At 43.4% G+C, this 27,696-nt stretch overlaps 1 protein-coding gene and 1 long non-coding RNA gene across 7 annotated transcripts in view; one reads left to right on the forward strand and one right to left on the reverse strand.

The window, feature by feature from the left end:
• The window catches only part of ZFYVE26 (zinc finger FYVE-type containing 26), a 91,163-nt gene that overhangs the window by 24,767 nt on the left and 38,700 nt on the right, over positions 1-27,696 (forward strand). For 4 of the 5 annotated variants that reach the window (XR_015252249.1, XR_015252251.1, XR_015252250.1 and 1 more), the window contains exons 15-32: positions 1,254-1,455; positions 2,655-2,918; positions 4,720-4,839; positions 4,946-5,110; positions 5,672-5,890; positions 6,533-6,635; positions 7,491-8,236; positions 9,533-9,729; positions 11,005-11,109; positions 14,995-15,117; positions 15,517-15,693; positions 17,149-17,395; positions 18,151-18,264; positions 20,439-20,602; positions 21,903-22,039; positions 23,832-23,863; positions 24,544-24,680; positions 25,587-25,807. Coding sequence is in view for 2 of the 5 variants with exons in the window: in XM_086709447.1 (XP_086565573.1) it covers positions 1,254-1,455; positions 2,655-2,918; positions 4,720-4,839; positions 4,946-5,110; positions 5,672-5,890; positions 6,533-6,635; positions 7,491-8,236; positions 9,533-9,729; positions 11,005-11,109; positions 14,995-15,117; positions 15,517-15,693; positions 17,149-17,395; positions 18,151-18,264; positions 20,439-20,602; positions 21,903-22,039; positions 23,832-23,863; positions 24,544-24,680; positions 25,587-25,807 (3,473 nt within the window). In the remaining 3 variants the exon portion in view is untranslated. The remainder of the gene's footprint in view (positions 1-1,253; positions 1,456-2,654; positions 2,919-4,719; positions 4,840-4,945; positions 5,111-5,671; positions 5,891-6,532; positions 6,636-7,490; positions 8,237-9,532; positions 9,730-11,004; positions 11,110-14,994; positions 15,118-15,516; positions 15,694-17,148; positions 17,396-18,150; positions 18,265-20,438; positions 20,603-21,902; positions 22,040-23,831; positions 23,864-24,543; positions 24,681-25,586; positions 25,808-27,696) is intronic. The other variant, XM_025919805.2, reaches the window with a different exon arrangement.
• LOC147579880 (uncharacterized) lies at positions 11,823-26,025 on the reverse strand. Of its 2 annotated transcripts, none has more exons than XR_015252259.1 (4): positions 25,724-26,025; positions 22,291-22,409; positions 21,862-21,960; positions 11,823-15,377 (listed from the first exon to the last, which is right to left on the reverse strand). It is a non-coding gene; the product is annotated as an uncharacterized LOC147579880 (long non-coding RNA). The 2 variants fall into 2 exon arrangements; XR_015252258.1 differs by having other exon boundaries at positions 21,845-21,960.

Consider the following 27,696-nt stretch of genomic DNA (forward strand, 5'->3'; position numbering starts at 1 on the left):
CTTTCACATGAGTTCAGTTGTTGAGGAATAAATTGAGGAGAAATCTAGGTGGTGGGAGAATCTTGGTTTAACTTCCTCTGATCATTTTAGATCCCATACTTGAATAATCGTGATAATTCTGACCCTCTGGGGGAGAACAGGACCCTTGCTAACCTTTCTTACACCCAAATCCAGAGAGGAAATCAGCCAGGACACCCCACCTTCCCACCTCCAAGAGGCTTTACTCCTAAATGTTCTCACCTCCTCTTCCTTTCCTGGGGCCTTGACCTTCTTTTCTTTTCTTTTTTTTTTTTTTAAATAAAATTTCTATTTTCTTAAGCTGGTTACAGAGTAAGTCATGAATATTGTAAGAAACTACCAAAAAATATTAATAGGTATTAACCCTGTTGTCCAGAATTACCAATTTTAAAGGTAAAGTGTATTTTTCCAAGTTATGCATGACTTTTCTATAGCCAAGATTATTGTGAGTCTAAAACTTTACATAGAGCCTTTTTTATGTTTGCCTTATAACTGATTATAGTGACCTCACAGTAGTCTGATCAAGTAGCTGCATTTGACCATTTTCCTGTTACTCAACATTAGATTCTTTTCAACCATGGAATAGTTGTAATAAATAGTGACAAGATTATCACCTTTAGACATTAAGTCTTTTGAATTATTTCCTTAAGAGTTTCTGATAAAAATTACTAAGTCAAAGACTATACACATTTTTAAAACTTTATAGATTGTCAAATTGCTTTTCAAAAAAGATTATGACAGTTCATTCTACCACCACTCCATGAGGGTTTATTTTTACAGTTTGTCATTGTGATAGAAGCAACACGGTATTAATGTTTCTTAAATTCCCTGGATTACTGGTAAGGGAAAATATTTTTCATCTGTATAGGAGTCATATGTATTTTTTCTTTGAAATTATCTACATCTTTTGCCTATTTTCTTTTTTTTTTTTTTTTTTTTTTTTTTTGACAGTCACAGCAAAGTTTATTGCAATGAGAGGCAAGGCCGACCGATCGGGACAGACATTCTTGATCAGAGTGCGCTCTTTTGCCTATTTTCTACTGGGGCTCTAGTGGCTTTCTTGCTGACATTTATGAGTTATTTCTATATTTGATCCAATCTTCTAATATTCGGTTCTCTCACAAGCCTACAAAGCAGATGTCTTGGGGCCATAGTCTAATATTGGGCAAGATCTCATATTTCTAGAGTCCCCAACTGCGGCACCAGCACAACCCATGCTTGCTGTCCTGTGGCAGGTGGTGTTCATGTTCAACCTGAAGTCCTCGCCCAGCTCAGGGGAACTGATGTTTGTGGAACGCTACCAGGAGGTGATCCAGGAACTGGCCCGGGTAGAGCATAAGATTGAAAACCAGAACTCAGATGGCGGGAGCAACACCATTCGGAGAACAGGCAGCGGCCGCTCGACTCTACAAGCCATCGGCAGCGCAGCAGCAGCAGGTGCCACAAGGGCGGTGAGGGCGCTGGAAGAGGGTGGGTACCAGGGGAAAAGCCACCAAATCACAGGCTCCTCATAAAGGTGAGCAGAAATCCAGAGCAGGACACTTGCCTTGAAGCATAGCAGTCCTGACACACACAGAGTCGGTCTCTAGCTGTGCCCAAATTCCCTAAGCTGGGTGGTCACATACCTGCCCCTTCAGCTACTCCGTTAAGCTCTTCCTGTGGGATTTAAATGGAAGAGTGTGAACGCCATTTCCCCCATGTGTTTTTGATGGCCACTAGCTTGGGCTCCGGGCAATGGTTAGGAATTTGTTTCCTTCCTATCTAGTTATTCAGAGAGAAAGCGTGTTACTTTACTTTTCCATAAAGCAAAGAAGCTGTGTATCATGCCAACAGCCTGGGCTTCACAGGCCTCAATGCCCAGCATTGGCAGCAGTGCAGAAGCTCATCCTTTCGATATTTCTTGAGGGCAGAACCCTACCCCACATTTCCATGCCTCTTCCTGACCTAGGTTCCACATATCAAGTACCATCACACATAGCTGCTCTACATTCTCCCAGAAATTCTCTGTACCTAGTCAAAAGAATGTATGCACATCCTTTTTGTTTTTAATATAAATGGGCTTTTAAGAATAAGTACTGTTTTCTACCTTTTGGTTTTTTTTTTTTTTTTAGCAATGCGTTTTAGAGATCTTTTCTGATTAGCACACACAGAGTCACCTCGTTACTTCTCAGCTCCCTTCTTTAGCTCCCATTGGGAAGAAGCCCCCAATCATCTCTACCATTTTGAGTTTCTCTGGGTCTTCCTTTATGTAACATTGTTTTCATGCCATAAGACCAGGCTGTAATGATGGTACTAATATGCATAAAAGATAATGCCATGCAGAAGGATGTCAAACATTTTTTTTTTTAATTTTAAGTTTATTTATTTTGAGAGCGCAGAGGAGGGGCAGAGAGAGAGGGGGAGAGAGCGAATGCCAGGCAGGCTCTGTGCTGTCAGCGTGGAGCCCAGTGTGCAGGGCTCGAACTCACCAACTGTGAGATCATGACCTGAACTGAAACCAAGAGTTGGACACCTAACCAACTGAGCCACCCATGCACCCCTCAAACATTTTTTTTTAAATAACTACTTTTCAAAATACAAGTGGTAGTAAGAATCATCTTAACCTCTTGCTTTTTACTCCACTGCTGGGTGTCCAGGAATGGTATTTTACTCCATCTCTGATGTGACTGACAAGCTACTCAGCACTGCTGGAGAACCCATCCCCACCCTCCAGGAGGACTTTTGGATAAGCAACACCCTGGTGGAGCCCACTGCTCCCCTGAGAGAGGTTCTGGAAGACCTCAGTCCCCCTGCCATGGCTGCATTTGACCTAGCTTGCTCTCAGTGCCAGCTCTGGAAAACCTGCAAGCAGCTCTTAGAAACAGCTGAACGACGTCTAAACATTAACCTCGAGAGCCGGGGTGAGTGTGCTTCTTTAGCTGTATTCCTTAATTCTCAAATGGGGGGATGGGTTTCTGAGATGCTTGATAAATTGGATTAGAAGAAAATGCTTTTTGGGGTAGGAGAGATAGGGAAAAAGGATTATTAGTTAATTTCCTCATGTCCAATTTGGTGGCTTAAATATAGTCTGAGAGTTTTGTCTTCTTAATAGACTTGGCAGTCTGCAGTAATTTAGGGAAATTCTTTTCTGGTTTATAGATAAATTCAAGGAAGAAATATATATTCAAAAATGATGTAAGTGGAATTTGTGCCTTCAGACTGCATGCCTCCTGAAGAATGAACCCCACTTAATCTAAAACCTAGAACAGTCTTGAGTTCGTAAACCAGGTGTAAGGGAATATTTCATGGATCACAGTTAGAGGGAGGATTGTACCTTGGGTTAATAATGTCCCAGAACGTGTATATTGAATTCTTGGAGGAATTTGGTATATGAACGTAGAGGGATGTGAAGAATTAGGCAAAGTTCCACTCTCCACCCATCTGTGATACACCAAACGTTGGACAAAGCACCTCTCTCTCAGTAGTAAGGAGAGATGAAAGGTGAATAGGTCATGATATAAGAGCCACTCCTAGGTTCAGTGACTCATTAGGAGAAGTTAAAAAACTCAGCATGTAGTCATACTCTTGGCTAAGATTTATTGCAGCAAAAAGATACGCAGCAAAATCAGCAAAGGGAAAAGGCTCATGGGATAAAGTCCGGAGGAAGCCAGGCATAGCTTCCAGGAGTCTTCTCCCTGTGGACTCACACAGGATGTGCTTAATTCCTCTAGCAATGAGCTGTGACAAGTGTATCCAAGGAAGCTCAGAGACTCAATGCCCAACATTTTGTTGTGTTTTGTTTTGTTTGGGGGGGGGGGGGGGAGCGCATCTCTGCCCCGCATGTACCAAAATTCTAGATTCTCAAAAGGAAACAGGTGTTCAGCATAAACCACATTGTACAAACAGTGTAGGCACAGCTGGCCACTCTTATCATCTAGGGCAAGCTCTATATCAGTGTCAGAAACCATTATTTAGTCAAGTTTGTAGATGCCAGCCAGTGGCAACCTTGCAGGCAGGCCTTCTAAGGATAGCAGCCCCAGGCCTGTTGTGGTACCTCTTTTCTGCATGCCTCTACAAATCCTTTCTGAGCTGTTGTTAAAATGTCCTTTAATGTTCACATAGACCTTCTAAGAAAGTATACTGTGGCATATGCAATGCTGTTCTTATTGAACAATTTCCCTCCCCTTTTTCTAGTACTCATCCAAAAATGAAAGGAGATATTATCCAAACTGTTAATAGCTGAAATGGTTTCATGTCAATCAATAGTATCTAGTCTTATTTCCAGATTATCCAAAGTGTAGGGGGTACGAGAGATACAAGGAATAATCTCTGTCCATTAAGTTGTTTATAGTCTAGTCAGGGTGTCAAGATGCCCCTTTAGGCAAAGAGAGAAGACAGATGTGATCCCAGCTCAAGTTCTCAGCTGAGGACTGTACCAAGGCAAATCCACACAAGTGTTTGGCTTGGGACAGGAGTTTCATAGAGTGCCAGAGACCGGGTGCCCGCTGCTGTTTGCAGCTGAGGCATCAGGCTGGAGGTAGCCCTGGAACCTCAGACATTGAATAAACCAGGTAAGCTGGCTGTCACCAAAATGGCACAGCATTTATTTCCTCTTTAATGTTGGGGAAAACAAAACTGTACAAGTAAGTACAAGACTGTGTTATCAGTCTCTGAAAGTGCCTTATTTTTTCTGCATTCCCTCTTCCTTCAATCCATTTCCAGGTCGGCGGCTAGACCAGGTACTCCTCAATGCTGATGGCATTCGAGGTTTTCCTGTTGTTCTTCAGCAAATCAGTAAGATTCTCAATTATCCACTTATATCAGCTGGACAAACTAAATCGGGTGAGCTGCTTTTCTCCCTTTTTTTTGTTTGTTTGTTTTGTTTTCTCCTAAACTTGGAGCGTTAGGTCAGCATCAGCATTCACTTTTTCTCATTTGCTTTCCACAGAGAGTGTAGAAGAAAAAGGAGGGGGCCCTCCGCGGTGCAGCATAGCTGAGCTGCTTCAGATGTGTTGGCCCAGCCTAACCGAGGACTGTGTCGCCGGCCACACCACCCTGTCCCAGCAGCTGGAACAAGTCCTCCAGGCGCTGAGAGAGGCTCTACAGCTGCCAGGTATGGCCCAACTTCGCAGCAGCAGATGAGGGCTGAGCTGGGGAGAGGGGATAGCCGAGAGTGAAGGAACACTTTGGGGCAGAGGCTTAGGACTCTGGAACTGGGCTCATGAAGCCCCTTCTTAGCCAGGGCATGTCTCACAGCTAATTCCACCTGTTTTCCCAGCCCCTCAAGTGAAGGGATGCTTAATGCTCCCTTAGCTGATACATTTTTCACATTCTTTTTTTTTTTTTTTTTTGACTTAAACATTTTTCTCATTCTTAATGAGAAATACACCCAGAAGGTACTCAGTAAATATTTATCAACCTTCCCTAAACGATTGCTGTGCTCTTCATCAAGCCATTCCACCCCAGAGACACTGGGGTGAAAACAGGACTATCCACCCTGATTTCTGCACACTCAAAGCTCTTACTGGCTGAGAATCACTCGTAAGGGCAACCAATTTAGGACTTTATAGCTGCCTTGTAAGCATAGCACCCGAGCTATAGGATGCCCCATTGACCCAGAGCTGGAAGCAGAGACTAAGGCCTCCATCCCTTCTCTTGCCATAACTCCTCCCAGAGTCCAGGAGTACTCCACTCTCCTCACTGGTGGAGCAGGCGGCCCAGAAAGCTCCAGAGGCAGAGGCCCACCCTGTGCACATCCAGACTCAGCTCCTCCAGAAGAATTTGGGCAGACAGACCCTAGCAGGCAACAGACAGACTGACTACCTAGGCACCTTCTTCAGTTACTGCAGCACCATGGCCGCGGTTCTCCTTCGGAGTTTGAGTTCTGAGCCCGGTAAGTAGCAAGAAAGAGGAAAGGGAGTTGTGACTGGCCTGCAAGTGTTTAAGGTAGGGAAGAGGAAAGGTGCTCAATTAAGAGGTTCTGGGTACAGCAGTAGCCAAGAACGCTAGATTTATAGGGTCCCCTCTTATTCATCCCTGTGTTTTATTCATCCCTGCTTGCTCACTGTTGGGTACAGCTGTACAGCACATGGGAGTACCGAATAAATTTTGACTGCATTAATGGCAAAAACACCTCTCTCAGACCATTGTGGATTTGACGACCCAGAGACGAATCATGTCTATGATCTGAGGGCCAGGTTCTTGCTTGAATCCACAGAGAGAGTACTGCGTGCACTTCAGTCCTATTTAAGAGAGCAGGATGAGCTGTTTGGGGCCAAACCTACCCACTAAAGTTTGTCTGTGGTTGGAAGTCTTTAGAGCAGTGGTAAGGTGTCAACTTGTGGTCAGCGTCATGTTGAGAATACCTTTACGTAGAAAATATCAAGTATTTTCTGACTATAGTCAGAAAGTATTACTGACTATATCAGTATAGTCTTCATTTTGATACTGCACTTCTTTATTAATTCTGGGAAACAGGGCTCTGAGCTATTGCAGTCATTGGTGAAAACCAAGGTCACTTTGTTTCTCTTTGCAGATCACATGGAAGTCAAGGTAGGAAATCCATTTGTTCTCCTGCAACAGAGCTCTTCCCAACTTGTGTCACACCTCCTGCTTGAGCGACAAGTTCCCCCAGACAGGTAGGAACTACTCTGTGGGAGTTAAGCATGGATGGGCCTTCCTAATGGTTTCATTAAGGAGTGCTCAGTGGGGTGGTGCTTGAATTCAGTACAGAGAGTAGGGATTTCTTCCAGATTTTTCCCTTAATTTGCACTTACTCTTACACAGCTACATTAAAGTTCAATTTCAGTTGTTTCTCTCTCACCACCTCTCGCAACATTTATGTTGCAAGCATAAAATTAAGGGGTGAATCTTCATTCATGAATAGGCAAAAATCCAAAAATTTGATAGCTCATGAGTTGACTACACCATAGGAAAACAAGCATTCTTATGGATTGCTGGTGGGATATAAATTGGTACAGCCCCTGTGGGAAGACATTTGTCTATATTTATTACAAAAAACAAATTTATATATCCTTTGATCTAGCAATCACATTGGGGAATTTATCCTGTGGCTTTACTGACATGTAAAAAATGGTGTTTATCCAAAGTCATTTTATTACAGCCTTATATGTAGTAGCAACAGATCAGAAAAATCCACTGTCCACTAATAAAAGACTGGTTAAATTATGGTTCCACCTATAATGGAATATTGTATAGCTGTAAATAGGAATGAGGTGGTCTCTCTGTAGGGGGATATGGACAGTTCTCCCAGATATGTAATCAAACGAAAAAGCAAGGGCAGAGCAGTGGCTCTAATAGGCTACCTTTGGTCTGGGGTGGGGGGTGGGGGGGAGGCAGGGGGGAGAGGGAGAGAGTAAGAATAACAAAGAGCCTGCATTTACATTAGATTGTATAAGCATAAAAAAATTCTGAACTTGGGTGATATACCTGTGCACTCAGGTCTTACATGCCCTCTGCTTCTCTCCGTCCAGGCTGGCAGTCCTTCTGGCCCGAGAGGGGCTCAACCTGAGTGTGCCGAAGGTCATTGTTAACTGCTGCTGTGAGCATCTTGCCCTTTGCTCTTCCCAGCAAAGTCAGCAGACATCATCCCTTGTGACCCAGCTGGGCGTCATGGTCCAGCTGCACACCTCCCACTGCCTGGATGACCTCCCACTTTCTACACTGAGCTCCCCGAAGCCAACTGGGAATCCCACATTGGAGAGAAAGCCCCGCTCCTCCCCAAGGGATTCATCACTCCCAGCCCTTACCTCTTCTGCCTTGGCCTTCCTTAAGTCCCGCTCAAAGCTGCTGGCCACAGTGGCCTGTCTAGGAGCTTCCCAGGGGTCAAAGCTCACCAAGCCCAGCTTGTCATGGAAGGAGCTTCGTGGCCGCAGGGAAGTGCCTCTGAGCGCAGAGCAGGTAGCCCAGGAGTGTGAACGCCTCCTGGAACAGTTCCCTATGCTTAAGGCCTCCCTCGTGGCTGCCTGGGAGCCCCTACGACGGTCCACTGAGCAGGGGCAGAGCCTGGCAGTGAGTCTCTGTGGTCGGGCCAGTCTGTCTACCGTCCTCCTCGGCCTGCACTCTCCCAGTGCTCTAGACGTGCTTACTGAGGCCTTCAAGGAAGCCCTGGTGGCCAGAGATTGGCCCCAAGCCCTTCAGCTCACAGAAGTGTACGGGCGAGATGTGGATGACTTGAGCAACATAAAGGATGCGGTCCTGAGCTGTGCCGCGGCATGTGGTGAGCAGAAAGCTATGCCTCCCCTTCCCTGGTGGTAATAACATTGAGCATTCAGTGAGTGTATCATTGCATTGGATCTTCATAGTAACTCTAGAGAAAGGTGCCACTGTATCTCATGATACCAAGAGGAGACTGAGGCTCAGAAGGTAGAAAACTTGCCCAGGATAGGAGCAGAGCTTACCTTTAGAATGGGCATCTACCTTCCCATCTACCTTTAGAATGGGCACTCATAACCAACTTTCTCAACACTGCATATCACAATCCCTGGAAATTCTATAAATTACATATATCTGAGCACAACCCCCAGAAGCCCAGGATGGGATTCAAACAAATGTTTACTTTAAAACAGGGATCAGCAAACTTTTTCTGTAAAGGGCTTTGTAGGCCATACAGCCTTGGTTGCAGCGACTGGACTCTGCCATTATAGCATGAAAGCATCCATACGTGATACGTAAACAAATTACCATAAGTACATTCTACTAAAATTTTATTCATAAAAACAGAATGTGGGGGCGCCTGGTTGGCTTAGTCAGTGGTACATGTATAAAAGCTCCCAAGGAACTTTTAAGGGCTTTGAGAGCAATGACCTAGAACACTCCACTGGGGGAGCAAGGGTTAGGCATGCTGTAGGGAATGGCTTCTCAATCCAGGGCTTGACTGCCCTGCAGAAAGGAGAAAATCCTTCCTAGAGAAGGTGGAGAAATCCCCTGATGGGCTGTGCAGTCTTAATTGCTTAGAAATTAATTGTTTTCAGATCTGTGAAATGGGTGTGGGAAAGATCTACTAAATAATAATGATAGAGGGTATGGAGGGAGTGAAACTAGTTTACCTGAAATAACTTTCAAGCAGTTATATATTTGAATTTCACAGAGTGGAAATTGCAGGGAAAACCAGAGGTTCCACCTACAAGCCGAGTCTGAAATGGTGCTATCTGTGCAGCCTGCCAAAATATGGAGATGTCTCTGTATTTCAAAATACGTCTGCTCTTCTATCTTTTATTCCTTACTCCTTCCTCTCTTCCTTTTTCTTCCTTTCTCCTTCTCTCTCTCTCTGTTCAGAAAAATCTCATGACTGTGATTAAGTTAGCATAAAGAGAAACATAAGGGTATATGGCATTTCTGCTTGTTACATAATGGTTCCAAGTATAAACATTAATTAAGGTCAGATGGGTCTTAAGGATCCTCCAAGCTCCTGTTTTATGAAATTGAGCAAAGCCCTTTTCTTAAGAAGTAAACTGGATTCTTGAGCTCTTCCAGTGCCAGACTTACTATCTTTGGGTATCTTCTCATCCTATAGACAAAGACGGTTGGCAGTTCCTGTTTCCTGTGAAGGATGCATCTCTGAGAAGTCAGCTAACCCTACAGTTTATGGACAGGTGGCCCCTGGAGTGGTGCCTGGAGATCCTGGCATACTGCATCTCAGACACAACTGTCCAAGATGCACTGAAGTGTGAGCTACAGAGAAAGCTAGCAGAGCTGCGGGTGTATCAGAAGGTATGGGTCCTAGCATCGAGAGGAAGGAAATAGGCTTCCTGCTATATTACCAGCTCCATCCTATTTTCATGTGATGGTGGATTTTAAGAAACAGACAATCTGGGCCTGGCTTTTCTTCTGTATCTGTTTTTAGACCTGGCTTCTGTTTTTAGGTAAACAATGAGGAGACCATGTATCTATTTCCTTTTATAATTTTAAATATGAATGCATCAAACAGGGTAATAATAACAGTCCACAAAGCCTCTTTCACATGTGTATTTGAGGGTTTTTTTTTTTTTTTTTAATTTTTTTTTTTCCAACGTTTATTTATTTCTGGGACAGAGAGAGACAGAGCATGAACGGGGGAGGGGCAGAGAGAGAGGGAGACACAGAATCGGAAACAGGCTCCAGGCTCTGAGCCATCAGCCCAGAGCCCGACGCGGGGCTCGAACTCACGGACCGCGAGATCGTGACCTGGCTGAAGTCGGACGCTTAACCGACTGCGCCACCCAGGCACCCCGTGTATTTGAGTTTTGTGCATGTTTTATGTCTGTTATGTCTTCTTTGTTGTTGTTCAAGCATTTTTATAGAGCTTAATCTCAATTATATCTTTTTTAAAGATTGTTTTAAATTTCAGCTAAATTTCAACAGCCATTTTGAAAGGCTGCATGAAAGTGACAGTTTCCAAATGAACAATTATTTGCAGATGAGTGTTATATTCAAGATCAAGAGGCCCAAGGAGACAGATTTAGGTGATATGGCTACATAGCAAGTATAAAATCTATGCTGATTTTTCCATGTGTACTTGCAACCAGAGTCCAGAGCCCCATCAGAGAAAGTGAAAATGGCAGGTGAAAGAGATTTTCTTTCCACTCTTCCTCAGCACTTCTCATGCAGAGCTTAAATGCTGCATGAAAGACGATCCCACGGAACATTCAAGCTGGGAGAATATCTTGGGTAGAGTTTTGAGATGGAGGAGCATGGGACAAATGACCCCAGAAGGCTGCACAAGTTGTGAAACACAGAAGCCTCTGATTGCCCTGTTAAGTGAAAGGCTCCAATCCTGACCTCCCTGCCCAGCCTTTGCTCCCTGAGTATGCTTCTCAGATACATTCACTCACTTTTCCAAACAGTCTTTGCCTCATTTGCTTTAATTTCTCCTCTCTCCTGGAAAGTTTTGACAGCCTGACTTTGGGACACAAACTTAGGGGTGGCCCATCCCTGGAAACTCCAGTGACTTGTTTGTGGAAGGGGAAGCTGCAGTGTGGTTTGAGAGTTCTTTCTATTTCCCCTTAGATTCTAGGTTTGCAAGCTACCGTGGTATGGTGTGACTGGCAGACCCTGAGGAACTGTTGCCTTGAGGACCCATCAACTGTCATGAACATGATTCTAGAAGCAAAGGTACTATTTTCCTGAGTGGTAGTTCCCTTTCTCCTCTTCTCAGAGTTCAAACTCCTTACCTGGTTGTGTAGACCCCTTTCCATGTATCAATGTCCACATTTTCTTTTTTTTTTCCCCATTTTTTTTTTTAGATTTATTAAGTAATTATATATTTTTTTATTTTTTATATTGGTAATCTACATCCAAGTTAGTTAACATATAATGCAATAATGATATACCCATTTAGCCCATCCCCCTCCCACAACCCCTCCAGTAGCCCTCTGTCTGTTCTCCATACTTGAGAGTCTCTTATGTTTTATCCCCCTCCCTGTTTTTATATTATTTTTGCTTCCTTTCCCTTGTGTTCATCTGTTCCCTGTCTTAAAGTCCTCATATGAGTGAAATCATATGTTATTTGTCTTTCTCTGACTGACTAATTTCGCTTAGCATAAAACACTCTAGTTCCATCCATGTAGTCGCAAATGGCAAGATTTCATTCTCTATTTTTTTTTTTTAATTTTTTTTCAACGTTTATTTATTTTTGGGACAGAGAGAGACAGAGCATGAACGGGGGAGGGGCAGAGAGAGAGGGAGACACAGAATTGGAAACAGGCTCCAGGTTCCGAGCCATCAGCCCAGAGCCTGACGCGGGGCTCGAACCCACGTACCGCGAGATCGTGACCTGGCTGAAGTCGGACGCTTAACCGACTGCGCCACCCAGGCGCCCCAGATTTCATTCTCTTTTGATTGTCGAGTAATACTCCATTGTACCCCATCTTCTTTATCCATTCATCCATCGATGGACATTTGGGCTCTTTCCATACTTTGGCTATTGTTGATAGTGCTGCTATAAACATGGGGGTGCATGTGTCCCTTTGAAACAGCACACCTGTATCCCTTGGATAAATACCTAGTAGTGCACTTGCTGGGTTGTAGGGTAGTTCTATGTTTAATTTTTTGAGGAACCTCCATACTGTTTTCCAGAGTGGCTGCACCAATTTGCAATCCTACCAGCAGTGCAAAAGAGATCCTCTTTCTCTGCATCCTCCCCAACATCTGTTGTTGCCTGAGTTGTTAATGTTAGCCATTCTGACAGGTGTGATGTGGTTATCTTATTGTGGTTTTGATTTGTATTTCCCTGATGATGAGCGATGTTGAGCATTTTTTCATGTGTTGGCTGGCTATCTGGATGTCTTCTTTGGAGAAGTGTCTATTCATGTCTTTTGCCCATTTCTTCACTGGATTATTTGTTTTTTGGGTGTCGAGTTTGATAAGTTCTTTATAGATTCTGGATACTAACCCTATATCTGATATATCGTTTGCAAATATCTTCTCCCATTCCATCGGTTGCCTTTTAGTTTTGCTGATTATTTCCTTCACTGTGCAGAAGCTTCTTATTTTGATAAGGTCCCAGTAGTATTTTTGTTTTTGTTTCCCTTGCCTCTGGAGAGGTGTTGAGTAAGAAGTTGCTGCGGGCAAGATCAAAGAGGATTTTGCCTGCTTTCTCCTCGAGGATTTTGATGGCTTCCTGTCTTACATTTAGGTCTTTTCATCCATTTTGAGTTTATTTTTTTGTATGGTGTAAGAAAGTGGTCCAGGTTCATTTTTGTGCATGTTGCTGTCCAGTTTTCCCATCACCACTTGCTGAAGAGACCGTCTTTATTCCATTGGTTATTCTTTCCTGCTTTGTCAAAGATTAGTTGGCCATATGTTTGTGGGTCCATTTCTGGGTTCTCTATTCCATTGATCTGAGTGTCTGTTTTTGTGCCAGTACTATACTGTCTTGATGATTACAGCTTTTTAATAAGCTTGAAGTCCGGGATTGTGATGCCTCCTGGTTTGGTTTTCTTTTTCAAGATTGCTTTGGCTATTCGCGGTTTTTTCTGGTTCCATACAAATTTTAAGATTGTTTGTTCTAGCTCTGTGAAGAATCCTGGTGTTGTTTGGATAGTGATTGCAATGTCCACATTTTCTTGGTAACTACATCACATTCTTTTCTCTTTTTGTGTGTGAAATTTACCAACGTACAGAAAAGTGTAGAGAATAATACAATTGATGCTTTTATACTGTCACCCCACACTGTACACCCTAAGTACAGAATGTAGCACTAGTGGTGAAATTGCTGAATCGTCAGGCATGAGCATCCTCACCTTTACCGAGATGTTAGAAATTGCTTTTCAGACCAGTTGTCCACTTGCAGTTCCTATTGCTCCACATTCTTACAGCATTCAGTATTGTCCAGCTTTTCCCTTTGTGCCTATGAGATCTCATTACTGTTGGAATTTACGTTTCCATGGTTACTAATGACCTTGAATATCTTTTCAAATGTTTATTGAACATTTGAGTGCTAAATAGAATTTCATTTTTTTTTTTAATTTTTTTTTTTCAACGTTTATTTTTGGGACAGAGAGACAGAGCATGAACGGGGGAGGGGCAGAGAGAGAGGGAGACACAGAATCGGAAACAGGCTCCAGGCTCCGAGCCATCAGCCCAGAGCCCGACGCGGGGCTCGAACTCCCGGACCGCGAGATCGTGACCTGGCTGAAGTCGGACGCTTAACCGACTGCGCCACCCAGGCGCCCCTAGAATTTCATTTTTTAAGGAGCTAAATATACCATAGTTCAAAATGTGAATGTACTCATTCAGATGTTCATTCATTCATTGAGGAAACTTTTATTGCTCATCTGTAATTTGCCACTCTACTTCGTGGTGGTGAGACAAGACAGTTAAGCTTAGCCCTTGACCTTGTGCAGCTCACATTTGGGGAAGGGTGGTGATGTGAGGCACATCCCTGTAGATGACTGCGATATATCAAGTGACAGATTGTGGAGGGAGCACAGGCAGGGCACCTAATGGGACCTGCGAAACCAAGAAGCACTCCAAACGAGGTGGCAGAGTTGTGGGGAGGACGTTCCAGATGGCACCACATTAAAATACTCGGACGTTCTCTGAAACTTTAATCCAACGTTCACAAATTCGGAGTGGGGGCTAGCAAATGGGGACACAGATGGAATCCGATGCCCAGCATGTTTGTTTGGCCTATGCAGTATTGGTCTGCCAAATTTTAATTTTTCGTATTGTGATCTCTTCCCAACATTTTGAAATATGGAAAAAATTTTTTTTAATTTTTTAATGTTTATTTATTTTTGAGAGACAGAGACAGAGCGCAAGTGGAGAAGGGGCAGAGAGAGGGAGACACAGAATCCGAAGCAGGCTATAGCTCTGAGCTGTCAGCACAGAGCCCGACATGGGGCTCGAACCCATGAACTGCAAGATCATAATCTGAGCCGAAGTCAGACGCTCAACTGAGCCACCCAGGCGCCCCTTGAAATATGGAAATTTTTTGATTGAAGAAAATTTTTTTTAATTTTTGAAGTCTGGCAACACTGGGCCTTGCATATATGGTAACAGTCAGAGTTGAGTAGACACTGTCTCCTTTGTGTTTTGTTTTGTTCTTTTGTTTATGTATTTTAATTCAAATATAATTAATATATAGTGTTATATTAGTTTCAGCATACAATGTAGTAATTCAGCAATTCCATACATTACTCGGCACTGTCTTCTTTGGACAGTCTTCTCAGTATTCCCCATTTCCTTACTGTCTCCCCAGGGTTGACACCAAATGTCAGTCACTAGATGTCCTCTTTTTCTTTTTTATACTAGATCACAGAAGAAAGTGATATTAATCATCAGCCTACTTTGATCGTTCTCATGACTCCCTTGCCACTGTAGTCCTTTGAGTTTATGAACCCACTTTAATCCAATAATGAACTTCCCATCAACACTTACCAGACTTTCCTGGGGACTCCAGCAGACTCAAGACTGCTGAGAAAAATCTGGCAAAAGCTGGATGTGTGACAAGGCCGGTGATTTAAAGAGATTCAAGCCGTCTGTGTTTCCTTCCAGGAGTATGGACTGTGTGAAGAGTGGGGCTGCCTCTACCCCATTCCAAGAGAGCATTTAATCAGCCTACATCAAAAGCATCTTCTCCACCTTCTAGAAAAAGGAGATCATGAAAAGGCTCTGCAAGTAAGCCTCCATCATTTGCCATTTTTCTTTTGGGATAATACAAAAAGTTTAGTCAATTCAGATGACTTTGTTCATGCTGAATCCCATGCAAAGCATTTGCAGTCTCATTTCTGCCCCTTCATGTCCTTAAGGAGTCCTTTGTGTCCTCAAGATGATTGTAGTCATCTTCAGCAGACGGTGCGTAGCCTTGCCTTTTATACCAAATGGTCAGCTGAGTCCAGGATTCTGCTAAACTCTGGTCAAAGCCATCATTTGTGAAGCTACAGAGATGGCAGAAAAAAAGAGTACAGAGAAGGGATTAATCCAAAATGAATAAACCTAAATGTTCATTCTCAAAACAGGGCTGGACTGAGTTCTTTATGGTCCTCACCTTTCTCCTCTACGCTTCTCCTACAACAGCTCCTACGAAGAATTCCTGACCCTACCATGTGCCTTGAGGTCACAGAGCAATCCCTTGACCAGCACCCTAGCTTAGCCGCTTCTCACTTCCTGGCCAACTACCTCACCACCCACTTCTACGGAGAACTGTCTGCTGTCCGACACCGTGAAATCCAGGCGCTATACATAGGATCCAAGGTCAGGAAGAAAATGGGGTGGTGGGAAGCCATCCGTGGGGGAGAGACTGCCGGCCTAGTTCCCACTTCAGAACTTATGCTTTCAATGGCTCTTCTCCCAGGCACCTGCCATTCTTGGTCTGTGCTGTATAAAACCTTTACCGTAACAGCACACCATATCCTAGTTGAGTCCCTTAGGAGTAGTCATTCTCATCTTGCCTTGCCTCCAAAGTGAATTCTGGTGGTCCTCCTGACTTTTCTTCATGGTTTCCCTGGTGTCTGCTGTATCAGTGCTTCCCAATGCTGACTATATGGTAGAATCACTTGGACTTAGAAAAAAAAAAAAAAAAAAAAACAATCATTGACCTTTACCCCAGATCAATTAAAACTGAATCTCTTGGGACAGGGCTTAGCTATCTTCCAAAGGGATTCTCATGTGAGGATTTCAAACCACTGCTTGATAACCTAGTCTGGGCTAAAGAAAAAAGAGTTAGCTGTCTAGGTAATGAGGCCTTTATGTTTGATATGTAACCTTAGAGACACTAACAGAAGAAATTATAAACTAGAAAAAGTAATCTAGTGAAGGAGGGTCTGAGGAGAAATGGACCCATCTGACACTGTTCTAATGATTCCAATTGGCAGTCATATCTACCATGCCGTGAGTATGGACCTCACCCCACAAGTACAAGTGCCGTGAATATGACCACTGCTCACTTGCTAAGAGTTCAACTACATAAAATGTTCCTTAGGAAAATGCACTCTTTTTTTTTTAATGCACTGTACCTAAATGGGTGAATGAATCCTTGAAAATTGGCAATGAGCAGACCCAGTGAACATATTTCATATCTAGTGATAACAACATCTAGGAGTTTAGAGACATAATTTACCTATAGGACCCTAGAAGTGCTTAACTTAGCCTCCTGTTGCTCATTCTACTAATGCCTTATTCTACTATTATATTGCTCATTCTACTAATGCCTCGAATAGACAGAATGTTGGCTTTAAGGATCAGGCAGAGCTCAACTATGCCTAGAGGTGCCACCTGTGGGCCAAATCCAGTTCTCAGCCGGCTTTTGTAAATCAGGTTTTTATGGAACACAGTCCATACATTCCTTTATGTATGGATTATGGCTGTTGTCACACTATATTGGCAGAGTTGAGTAGTTGCCACAGAGACTTTATGACCCATAAAGCCTAAAATACATACTACCTGACCCCTTACAGAGAAAGTTAGCCAACCCCTCATCTAGGTAAAGGTACTTAAAGTACTTCTTGATTGCCACCTGAAAGATTTAAATAGAGGAGTTCAGCCTTGCTTCCTAAAAGACTGCTAGCCAATTCTAATAGTTGGCCATGTGCCTTTGGTCCCTGATCCTCTGTCCGCCCCCCCACCCCCTGCCCGCAATAAGAACCTTGACTTTCTTCTGAAATGCTAGTGTACTGTTTTCTTTATTGTGTGAATCTATCCTACAAACAGGTTCTACTGACCTTACCTGAGCCACACCGGGCCAACTACTCCCATTTGTCTTCTAACCCCCTCCTCATGCTGGAACAGCTACTCATGAACATGAAAGTGGACTGGGCCACTGTGGCTGTGCAGACTCTGCAGCAGCTGCTAACTGGGCAGGAGATTGGCTTTACCATGGATGAGGTTGACTCACTGCTTTCCAGATATGCAGGAAAAGCCTTGGATTTCCCGTACTCTCTGAGGGAGAAACGATCAGGTAACTGCCAACATACTAATGGGTGCTCCACCTGGAGGAAGACACACCATACTACATCCTTAGTTTTAATTTCTCTTCTTCTGTTGAGTTGATCAAGAGTGAAAGGAATACATGTCAGGAGAGAGAGCTCTTTGTTATATAGGAGAGCTCTTGGCCCTGGAGGAAGTAGCAGGCTAACCAAAATTAAGGGATGGTAGATTAGAACTGTGCAGACAATAAAGGTTTGGGAAACAAAACATGCTGGGAGTGGTCTCTGTCTGGCCTCAGTGCAGTGGACTCTAAAGTACCATCATTCTGTATTGATGGTATGCTTTATTCCCAAGGTCACCTCAGATACCACTACTATGCGAGCTGAGCCTCTTCTAGAATGAGTAAAATGGAATGTCAGCTGATGTTCCCAGACAGCTTTTTTTTTTCTTACTCACTACCCTCCAGGGCTATCATTTAATTGTCTTCTATTTCCCTCTGGGCATTTTTTTGTAAAAAAAAAATGTATATATATGTATACATAATACATATGTATGTGTATTATATATATATTAAAAAAAAATACATATATATATATAAAATAAAATCCTAGCAGGTGCTTCCTTATCTCCTTTGCTTTTTGAGGAGTTTAAGAAGCATGAAAGTACCTCTGGCATACTTTTTATACCTAGTAGAATCATGTGATAACATTCAGCAAACAACAAGGCTTTAAATTAAATGCCTAGCATGGTGAGGAAAGATGCTTATGGTAGAATATATCTTGTCAGCATTTTCCCTCTCTACAGATTCTGTGATTCATCTCCAGGAAGTTGGGCAGGCTTCAGACCTTGAGACCTTGTCTAGATCTCCATCAGCAGAGTTCTCTTCTGCTGCTGCTCCTGGTAAGAACAGGTTCTGAGGGTTACCCATTGGTTAGTTCAATCTTGCCTTATTTCCAATTCTTTTGCTTCTTTTTTCATTTCCAGTTACAACATTCTTTTTTTTTTTTTTTTTAAGTTCATTTATTTATTGGGTGGGGATGTGGAAAGGCAGAGAGAGAGGAAGAGAGAGAATCCCAAGCTGGCCCTACACTATGAGCACAGAGCCCAATGTGGGGCTCGATCTCACAAACCACGGGATCATGACCTGAGCCAAAATCAAGAGCCTGACGCTCAACCAACTGAGCCACCCAGGTGCCCCCTTCAGTTACAGCATTCTTATTCATTGTTTTCCTTTGTCCATTCCAGCTATATCCCAGAAAATTTAACAGTTGATTTTTTTTACTTACAGTAGTATTTCTAGAAGATCTCTGCAAACCCTGAATTAGCAAATACTAGACCATTGCTCCTAGGGAAAGTGTATGTATGTGTGTGTGTGTCACTTAGATTATAATCTTAAATTGAAAACCATTCATCCTAGTAGATTTTATTTTCTTTATTTTACCAAAGAGAAAAAGAGGTCTAGAAGTGTTAGAGTGACTCACCTGAGGCATGCCCACTAATGAGTGCCTAATGAGTGTTTGGGATTCAGACCCTGTCCCACTAGCCCAAGAGCCAGAGATTCTGGCACTACACCACACTGTCCCCTACCATCTCCATCCTCTGGTCACCTCTGTATGAGAGCTGAAATAAGAAAGCAGAATGTCACCTTGTTCAACCTCAGATGGAAACCGGCATGTCAGGTGACTCACATCATTCGCCACTCTGCCCGTGTCTACAAAGGCACTGCAAATACTGATTTTGAGGTTACAGATAAATTTTGGTGACTGGCAAAATGGACAAATACAGACATCACTAATGGGGATGATAGACTGTATTTAGTCCTATGCTGCAGTTTGTCATTTATGTCTCCTACACAGGATGCAGTCTCCTTGAAGGCCTCAGCCATGTCTGATGACCCCTTTTCACCACGCCTCCTTTCCCACAGTTTCTGGCCCCTTGCTCAATGGCCTGCCCTCCTCAGAAGAAGTTCAGCAAGTGTTTGTTTTGCCAACGATTAAGGGAGTGGGATTCCAGGGAGAGATTTTTGGGCACTGCCGAGAGTCACTGTATTTTTCAGTTCTCTTTTTCCGTGACCTGCCAACATTGCTCTGCTAGGGACAAGAAGTTTCCTTGAATACCATAGAGCAAAGACTGTGGCATTTCATGGCCATACTTTAAAAATTAGCCATGCTGTACAGTAACCAGCAGACCTGAGGGAAAGGCGCAGACTTACAGTTTTATGAACAGCCTCATGCATCTGCGTATGGCAGCCTGAGCAGCTTTGGTTTACCCTTTTTTTTTAGTTTTTTATTGTGGACATTTTCCAAAACTCTAAAGTAGAATAATGTAATGAAGTCTCACATACCTATGGCCCAACTACAATAATTATCATCTCATGATGGTCACTCTTGTTCCATTATACCCTTGACCCTCTACTGGATTATTTTGAAGCAAATCCTAGATATCATATGATTATGTTTATGAATATATCAGTATATGTCTCTAAAAGGTAAGGATATTTATAAAGCAAAACCATAAGATCGTTATCATGCCTAAAAACAAATTAATGATTTCTTGTTATTATCATTTTCCCAGTTGTCTCAATGTTTTTTTTAGAATTGATTTTTCTAGAATTAAGATCTAAATAATGTCCATATATGGTATTTAGCTAAAATACCTCTTAAATCTCTTTTCATCAATTGGTTTCCCTGCCTCTTTTTTATTTGTGGAGGAAACTAGGTCATTTGTCCTGTAGAGCTTCTCACATGTTAGGTTTTGCTGATTGCCACCCTGCAGTCTGGGTCTCCGTCCCCTGTATTTCCAGTACACTCGTAGGTAGATATAGAAGCTTGATTTCATTTAGGCTTAATATTTTCTGATAAGTGTATTTGATAGGTATTTTTATGCCTGCCATCAGGAGACACTCAATGCCTGGTATCTCTCTATGACACAGTCAGCCACTGATGACCATTGGCTGGATATATAACTTCAGTAGGGGTTTGAAACATGGAGAAATTATAATTTTCTAATTCCTCCTTCCTTTATTAGCTGGACTATTGATCACCTTTTACTCTGACTTTCGTTCTGACTCCCAGGTGTCTCCACTGTACGTTCCCCCAGTCCAAGGGAGAGGAGCTTCCCAGAGAATCAGCCCCCCCCAGAGTTTGTCCCCCCAGCAACACCCCCTGGCAGGCATCAGTGGGTGCCCGACGAGAGTGCAAGCGTCTGCATGGTCTGCTGCAGGGAGCGCTTCACCATGGTAAGCAGCGTTGGTCTCCAGCTTTACCAGCAGGGGAACTGAAAGGACACCACCAGTTCGTGAGCCTGGAGTTTATAGTCACCTCCTGTCCCTAAGAGGATATTGGTATTTTTAATTTTTTTAATGTTTTTATTATTTTAATTTTTGAGGGGGGGAAAGAGAGAGAGACAGAGTGCAAGCAGGGGAGGGGCAGAGAGAGAGGGAAACAGAGAATCTGAAGCAGGCTCCAGGCTCAAGCTGTCAGCACAGAGCCCGACCCAGGACTCCAACCCCTGAACGATGAGATTATGACCTGAGCCAAAGTCAGACATGTAACTGACTGAGCCACCCAGGCGCCCCTTGATATTGGTATTTTTAGAAGAACTACCAAATCTAAGACTTTGGGTTTATCTTTGACCCAACCAGAAATATTTTCTATATTCAGACAGGTGGTAGACACCTTCAAGGAGCCTTAAATTTTAAAATCTTTTTTTCTCCATTCTAATAAAAGAATAAACAGAGGCAGAGTGGTATAGCAGGAGGAGTCACCAAACACCAAGCAATCTTCTTTCTAGCTCCCCTTTCACAGTAAGACAGGTGGCTAGTAGTGGTTTTATGTGCTAGCTCTGGAGACAGAGGACATAGGTTCTAATCCCAGCTCTGCCTCTTAATAGCAGTGTGACTTTTTCAGTCTCAGATGCTCACTTGTAAGCTAGGGATGATATATTTGTTGGCCCATGGAACTGTAAGGACTGGGTATGATAACAAATGGTACCACACTTACCACAGTACTGACTGGCTTATTAGCTCAGGGCTGATGAGAACGATGATAATGTGATCTCTCTGTGATTCTTTTCCCCTCGTCTGTGAAAGAAGTATATCTATCAGCCTCTTACAGTGGAATAAGACAGTACTAGTAAAAGCATTTTGAAAAAAAAAAAAAAGATACTTTCTCCTTATCATCAGTGTCGTGAAGAAATGTGATATGTGTTGATTGAGAAAGTCCCTTCTTCCCCACTGCGTTTTGCTGTGTCTTCACACGTTGCCTCCACAGACAGGTAGAACTTGTCAGGAACTATTGCAAAACTAACTGTTCTATTACTTGGTCACCTTTGCCCACCATCTGAGAGATAACGTTTAAATGTCAGCTTCTTAAAGGCAAGGACTAAGTGTTCTTTCTCAGTAGAAGCCTGAGCACCTGGTATTCTAGGTGTGTCACAGGTGGCTAATACCAAAAGTAAATGGGTTGACAGATGTACTCACCGTATCTGCAATCTCACCTTCTCCTCTTGCCTCTTCTCTTCCCAATGACACTCCTCAGTTCAACAGGCGTCATCATTGTCGCCGCTGTGGCCGGCTAGTGTGCAGTGCCTGCTCCACTAAGAAAATGCAGGTGGAAGGCTGCAGAGAGAGCCCTACTCGCGTGTGTGACCAGTGCTATAGTTACTACAACAAAGAGTGAGTGTCCTGCAGTGGGGCCGTTACATCCATTGACCTCTGCACCACAACCCCCCCCCCACCCCCCTGTCCTTACACTCCTTAAAGTCTCATTGTGGAGAGCATCTGAAATCTGGAACAGTTACAGCAAGTTTTAATTTAGCATTCATGCTGAAATGTCATTAACTCTACAGTGAAATGTTTGACTTTGGTCCGAGAAACTTCTAAGAGAGGAAGTAGGGGTGAGAGGAAGCAGAACTCAAGACTCTTACATGATGTTCTTCCTGATATCAGGACACATGGTTCCTGTCTGAGGCCAGTAGCCTCACCAATTTTTCAACCACTCTTGCTTCCGTTGGTTTCAGCTGGACTCAAAGGCACATATTCACACCTGTTGAATGTTTGGGCATCACTTCCATCATTTCTAATCCAGCTAGTCAACCTGGCTTATTACCCACAACTAGGACAGCCCCCACACCTCCCTACACACAGTTTACCTAATGACAGAAACTGCTTATACCTCTGACAAGACAGATTGAGACTGTTTGCTGGCTTACTGTTGCTCAGTTTTTTTCACTTCTTCTAGCAGCAAAGGAGGGTGAAACTAAGACTCCTAGGCCATCTGGGAATATGAGCCAAAGAAACTCCTCAAAAGCAAGTTACTCATGTTTTGCTTACGCACTTAAATTGATTTTATATTCTGCTCAACAGAATTATTGCGTTTAAGATGAACACTTTTTGTCATCATTTACCATGATGATTACTGGTCTCCTAGGAAGGAAGACATACCATGCTTATATTGCCAGTTCTGTGATCCTGACATACCACTTGCCTCCCTCGGAGTAGAGGACAAGACAAATATCCATATACCATATTGCTGAGATTAGAAATGAGCAGTAAATTGATGGGGATTCTCTCACTCAACAATTACTCAGCAATAATCACTGTGTCCTCAAGGGGGCCCCATGTTAGTGGGGAGACCTTAACAAACAGACCACAAGGTCATTGGATGAGTGTAGTGGTAGAGACACACAGCTTAGCCTGATGGTGAGAAGATTTCTTAAAGGTATAGCACCTGATCTGAGCCTCTGAGTATGAGAAATTGGTAGCTAAAGAAGCCAAAACGGCATGCCCAGAAGTGGGAGTGACAACCGCAAAGGTAGCAACAGGAGAATATGTGGATTGTTTGAGGAAGTATAAATAGGCTCGAGCAGTGGCTCCTCGTACAGGTGATAGACTTGACCTCTGACTTGTGGCATCAGGACTTAGTGCTTGGTGATGCTAACTGAAATTGACCAGAGCCAGTGGCAGAGTGGAGAGGACTTTTATGGGTTGAGCACAAGTCGTGGGTGGCAGGAGTTGGTCTTAAGAGATAACCAGGCTAGGTCATAAGGACTGAAACTGCAAATGTGGAATACTTTTACCCTGAAGAGCTATGGAAGAATTTTAAGCACAAGCATAACATGACCAGATTTGCATTTTTGAAAGCTTGCTGTAGCTGCAAAATAGAGAGTAGGTTGACAGAGTCAAGGACACCAACTGGGAAGCCATTGGAAAGGTTCTGGCAATAAATGCTGAGGGCCCTTTCTGAGGCAGGGATGGAGGGAGAGATGGGGACATTTAAAGAGGTATTTAAGAGATGGAAGGGACAGAAAATGATGAGTGAGTGGCTGTGACAGGTGAGGGACAGAAAGGAGTTTGGTTGGTTCCCTGATATATTTTACTTGGATAATGGTGTAAATGTCAATGCTCTATACCAAGTTCAAAACCGAAGAGGAGAAGGAATTCAGGCATTTCATTTTTCTGTTTCCAGTGTGCCAGAGGAGAATCCAGAACAACCAGAAGGTAAGGTTGAATCATATTCCTGTGACTCCTTGTTTATATGTTCAAGCTGGCTCTTTCTTCTTTCTTCAGTGTTTCAACTGCAACTGATACCCTTAATGGCAACTCAATACAACTTGTTGGCCAAGGAATAAAGAAAATTATTGGCATTTCTATCAAGCTGTTTCCCTTAAAATTTACCATCATATTAACCTACCATATTTGGCCATTAGCTTCCAGCACTCAGAAGGCCAGCACCCAAAGAATTTGATCCCTAACTTTGAATAGGTTATTTCTTTTTTTTTCTCCTGGATTTCCCCTTCACCACCATCCTACCTCTGAATGCTACCTCCTTCCCCCAATGCAATCACTATTAATAGTTTGGTTTATATCCTTCCACAGAAGTTAGTTTTTAGGGTAGCCAATGATTCAGCCCTCCATTTGAGAAGGATACACATTTCAGAGTTTCTTGTGTGAAGCAATGGGTTGTATGACAAACACTGTAACACTCATCCGGGATCTTCCCTGGGGAAGAAAGTTTGAGATACCTAGTAAGATCTTCTAAAGAAAATAAAGGGGACCAAGGAGAGACAGAGACCCTCAGATAGGCAGGGATCTGCATGTAGCTCATGCCAGTTTTCTGGCTGGGGCTACCCTGCACTGCTGGTCAGTTACTGACACACAGATGGTACTTCTCTTCTCAGCACCACCCAGCTCCAAGAGTGAAAGCCCTCCATACTCAGCTGTGGTGAGAGTCCCCAAAGCAGCTGAGGTGGAATGGATTTTGGATCTGAATGAGGAGGAAAATGAGCTGATGCGGAGTGAATTCTACTATGAGCAGGTAATGGCAATAAATGTGATGGTCATTTGAGTTTTTTTCTAACATATAATTATGGCAAGAAATGCCAGAGATAGGTGAACATGACCTGGCCGTCACTTACAGCATAATAATATGGGAGCTAAGACAAGTAAACCAACTGAGGCAGAAAATGGAGAGCATCTTGGAAACGAGAGATCAGTAAAGGCTTCATGGAAGACGTAGCATTTAAGATGATCCTTAGAAGAGTAGTAGGAGTGTGACGAGCAGAAATTTGGGCGTTTTAAGGAGAGTGAGGTTAGGGGAAGGGCAAAGAGTGCAAAACTAGAACATCTGAGCAAAGGCACAATGTCAAAAATTGCAGGGCGTGGTTAGGGGACTGGAAATGGTTTAATTGGAAAGAACATAGGGCAGTAATAGAGAGGTAGTAAAAGGCAGGATTGAAAAGAGCTATTTATGGATAAGGCCTTGAGTTCTGCAGTAGGGAATATGTACCTGGTAGGCACCAGGGACCGTGCAAGGTTTTGGAGTGTGCTTTTGGAATATTAATTCAGCAACAATGGGTCTATGCTTGAAACAGAGACTTCTCCAGCAAGGCGACTTCCATAGTCCTTGCCAGTAATAAGGAAGATCTGCACTAGTGAGAAAATGGAGGGAATGTGTGGACATCCCCAAGAAGTAGGTAACACATGAACACAGTGTTCCCGGTATGGGAACGAAACCTAGCAGCCAGAGCTTTAGCAATGCCACTTAGAACACCTGCAATTTGTTGAGTTTCATTCCTACTTTGCTGTGGAAGTTGGCTCCTTCCTCCAGTGTAGTTCAAGCCTGGCGAAATAGGAAGAATAATTCCTGCCATCCAGCTACCTTTGAAGAATGCTTTGGTCCCAAAGCTCACTATGTGTTTCTCTCTTCTCCCACCCTGGCCAGTCCCCCAGTGCCTCCTTGTGCATTGCCATCTTGAATCTGCACCGGGACAGCACTGCGTGTGGCCACCAGCTAATTGAGCACTGCTGCAAGCTGTCCCAGGGCCTCACCAACCCAGAGGTGGATGCAGGGCTACTCACAGACATCATGAAGCAGCTTCTTTTCAGCGCCAAGATGATGTTCGTCAAGGCTGGCCGGAGCCAGGACCTCGCTCTCTGTGACAGGTAAATGGGAATGAGTCTCTGTTCTTTTACGTGGGTATCATTTCTATCTGGTGGCTTTTTCTGGCCCCACTCTGAGTTCTCACCTCACCTTCCTCTCTCGTAAGACCCACTAAAATGTTTTGCTTCTCAGTTTGATATTGGTGAAATGCTTCTACCAGATCACAAGTGATCTTCCCTACCCTTCTTTTTCCCTGGGTGGATCCTCAAAGCAGAGTGTTCTGTAGCACTACCCCATCAGAAAGAAAGTAAACGCTTTGGTTAATCTGTAATTAAAATCAATTTGGGGAAGCACCTTTAGTTTCTGTGGGACTGTCTGGCTTTAAAAGAAAATGTGCCCTCCCTAAATGTCCAATGCTTAGCCTTGGCCAGAACTCTACCCTAGTCTTGACCAAATCCAGACTATTGCCTCAGAATTTCTGGGTAACAGATCTATAAAGCACACTGGGGGCTAGTCTATCCCTGTGTTACAGGTAGGAATCTACATCATAAAGTAGAAATATCTATAGAAAAGGTAAGACTAGGCCCCAGATCCCTATACAACCTGCTCTGCCTCCATTCATTAACTTGACAGTGAAAACTCCCAGTTCCCAGCTTATCTGAGATGTGTGACTCATGTTGTGTGTTCCCAACACTCAGTCCTAGCCAAATATGGGAGCAGAGAGCATAATTTTCTTTGAAGTATAAGTGCCTCAGGCCCTTACTCAGTTTTCACCTGCAAATTCCCAAGATGGAGAGCCAGTGCAGTGAATCTCATCTCTACTACTTCCTAGCTCTGTAACCTTGGAGAAGTCTGTTAACTGCTCTGAGTCTCAGTTTCCTCTTCTATAATATGGGGGGTGTTAATAATACTTACAGGGCAGTTATGAAGATAGAATGAGAGTATCCAGGTGAAGGGCTAAGAATAGAGCCTTTGTACTCCAAAAATGCTAGTTTTATTATTTTCATTAACAAAACCAGGGGACATGTGGGTGGCTCAGTTGGTTAAGCATCCAACTCTTGATTTTGGCTCAGGTCATGATTTCACGGTTCATGACTTCAAGCCCCACTGTCGAACTCTATGCTGACAGTGCAGAGCTTGTGTGGGATTCTCTCTCTCCCTCTCTCTCTGCCTCTCCCTTGCTCACGTACATCCGCACAGGCAGTCATGCGCACGCACACATTGTCCTGTGCTCTCTCTCTCAAAATCAATAAAGAAACTTTAAAAAAAAACTTATAAAGGAGGGCCTGGGTGGCTCAGTTTGTTAAGCATCTGACTTCGGCTCAGGTCATGATCCCAGTTTGTGAGTTCAAGCCCTGCTACGGGCTCTGTGCTGACAGCTCAGAGCCTAGATCCTGCTTCAGATTCTGTGTGTGTGTGTGTGTGTGTCTCTCTCTCTCACTCACACTCTGTCTCTCTGTCTCTCAAGAATAAATAAAACATTAAAAAAAATTTTTTTTCAAATAACAGAAGATTGAGAAAGACGGGAGGAGGTGTAACAGAAAGTGGAAGGAAGTATAAAGGAGTTAATTTCACTGTTTCATACTAAGAGACAATAGAGTCTATATCATTTTTCAAGTTAATAAATGAAGAAATAAGTATATGTTAAGTAAAGTTTTTTTTTTTTTTTTTTTTTTTTAAATTTTTTTTTTTTTTTTTCAACGTTTATTTATTTTTGGGACAGAGAGAGACAGAGCATGAACGGGGGAGGGGCAGAGAGAGAGGGAGACACAGAACCGGAAACAGGCTCCAGGCTCTGAGCCATCAGCCCAGAGCCCGACGCGGGGCTCGAACTCACGGACCGCGAGATCGTGACCTGGTTGAAGTCGGACGCTTAACCGACTGCGCCACCCAGGCGCCCCAAGTAAAGTTTTTTAAATAACCATGAAAAGAACCAAAAATCTACCCATTT

This window comes from Puma concolor, chromosome B3, assembly GCF_028749965.1.
Source record: "Puma concolor isolate L17-30 chromosome B3, mPumCon1.1.hap2, whole genome shotgun sequence".
Taxonomy (NCBI): Eukaryota; Metazoa; Chordata; class Mammalia; order Carnivora; family Felidae; genus Puma; species Puma concolor.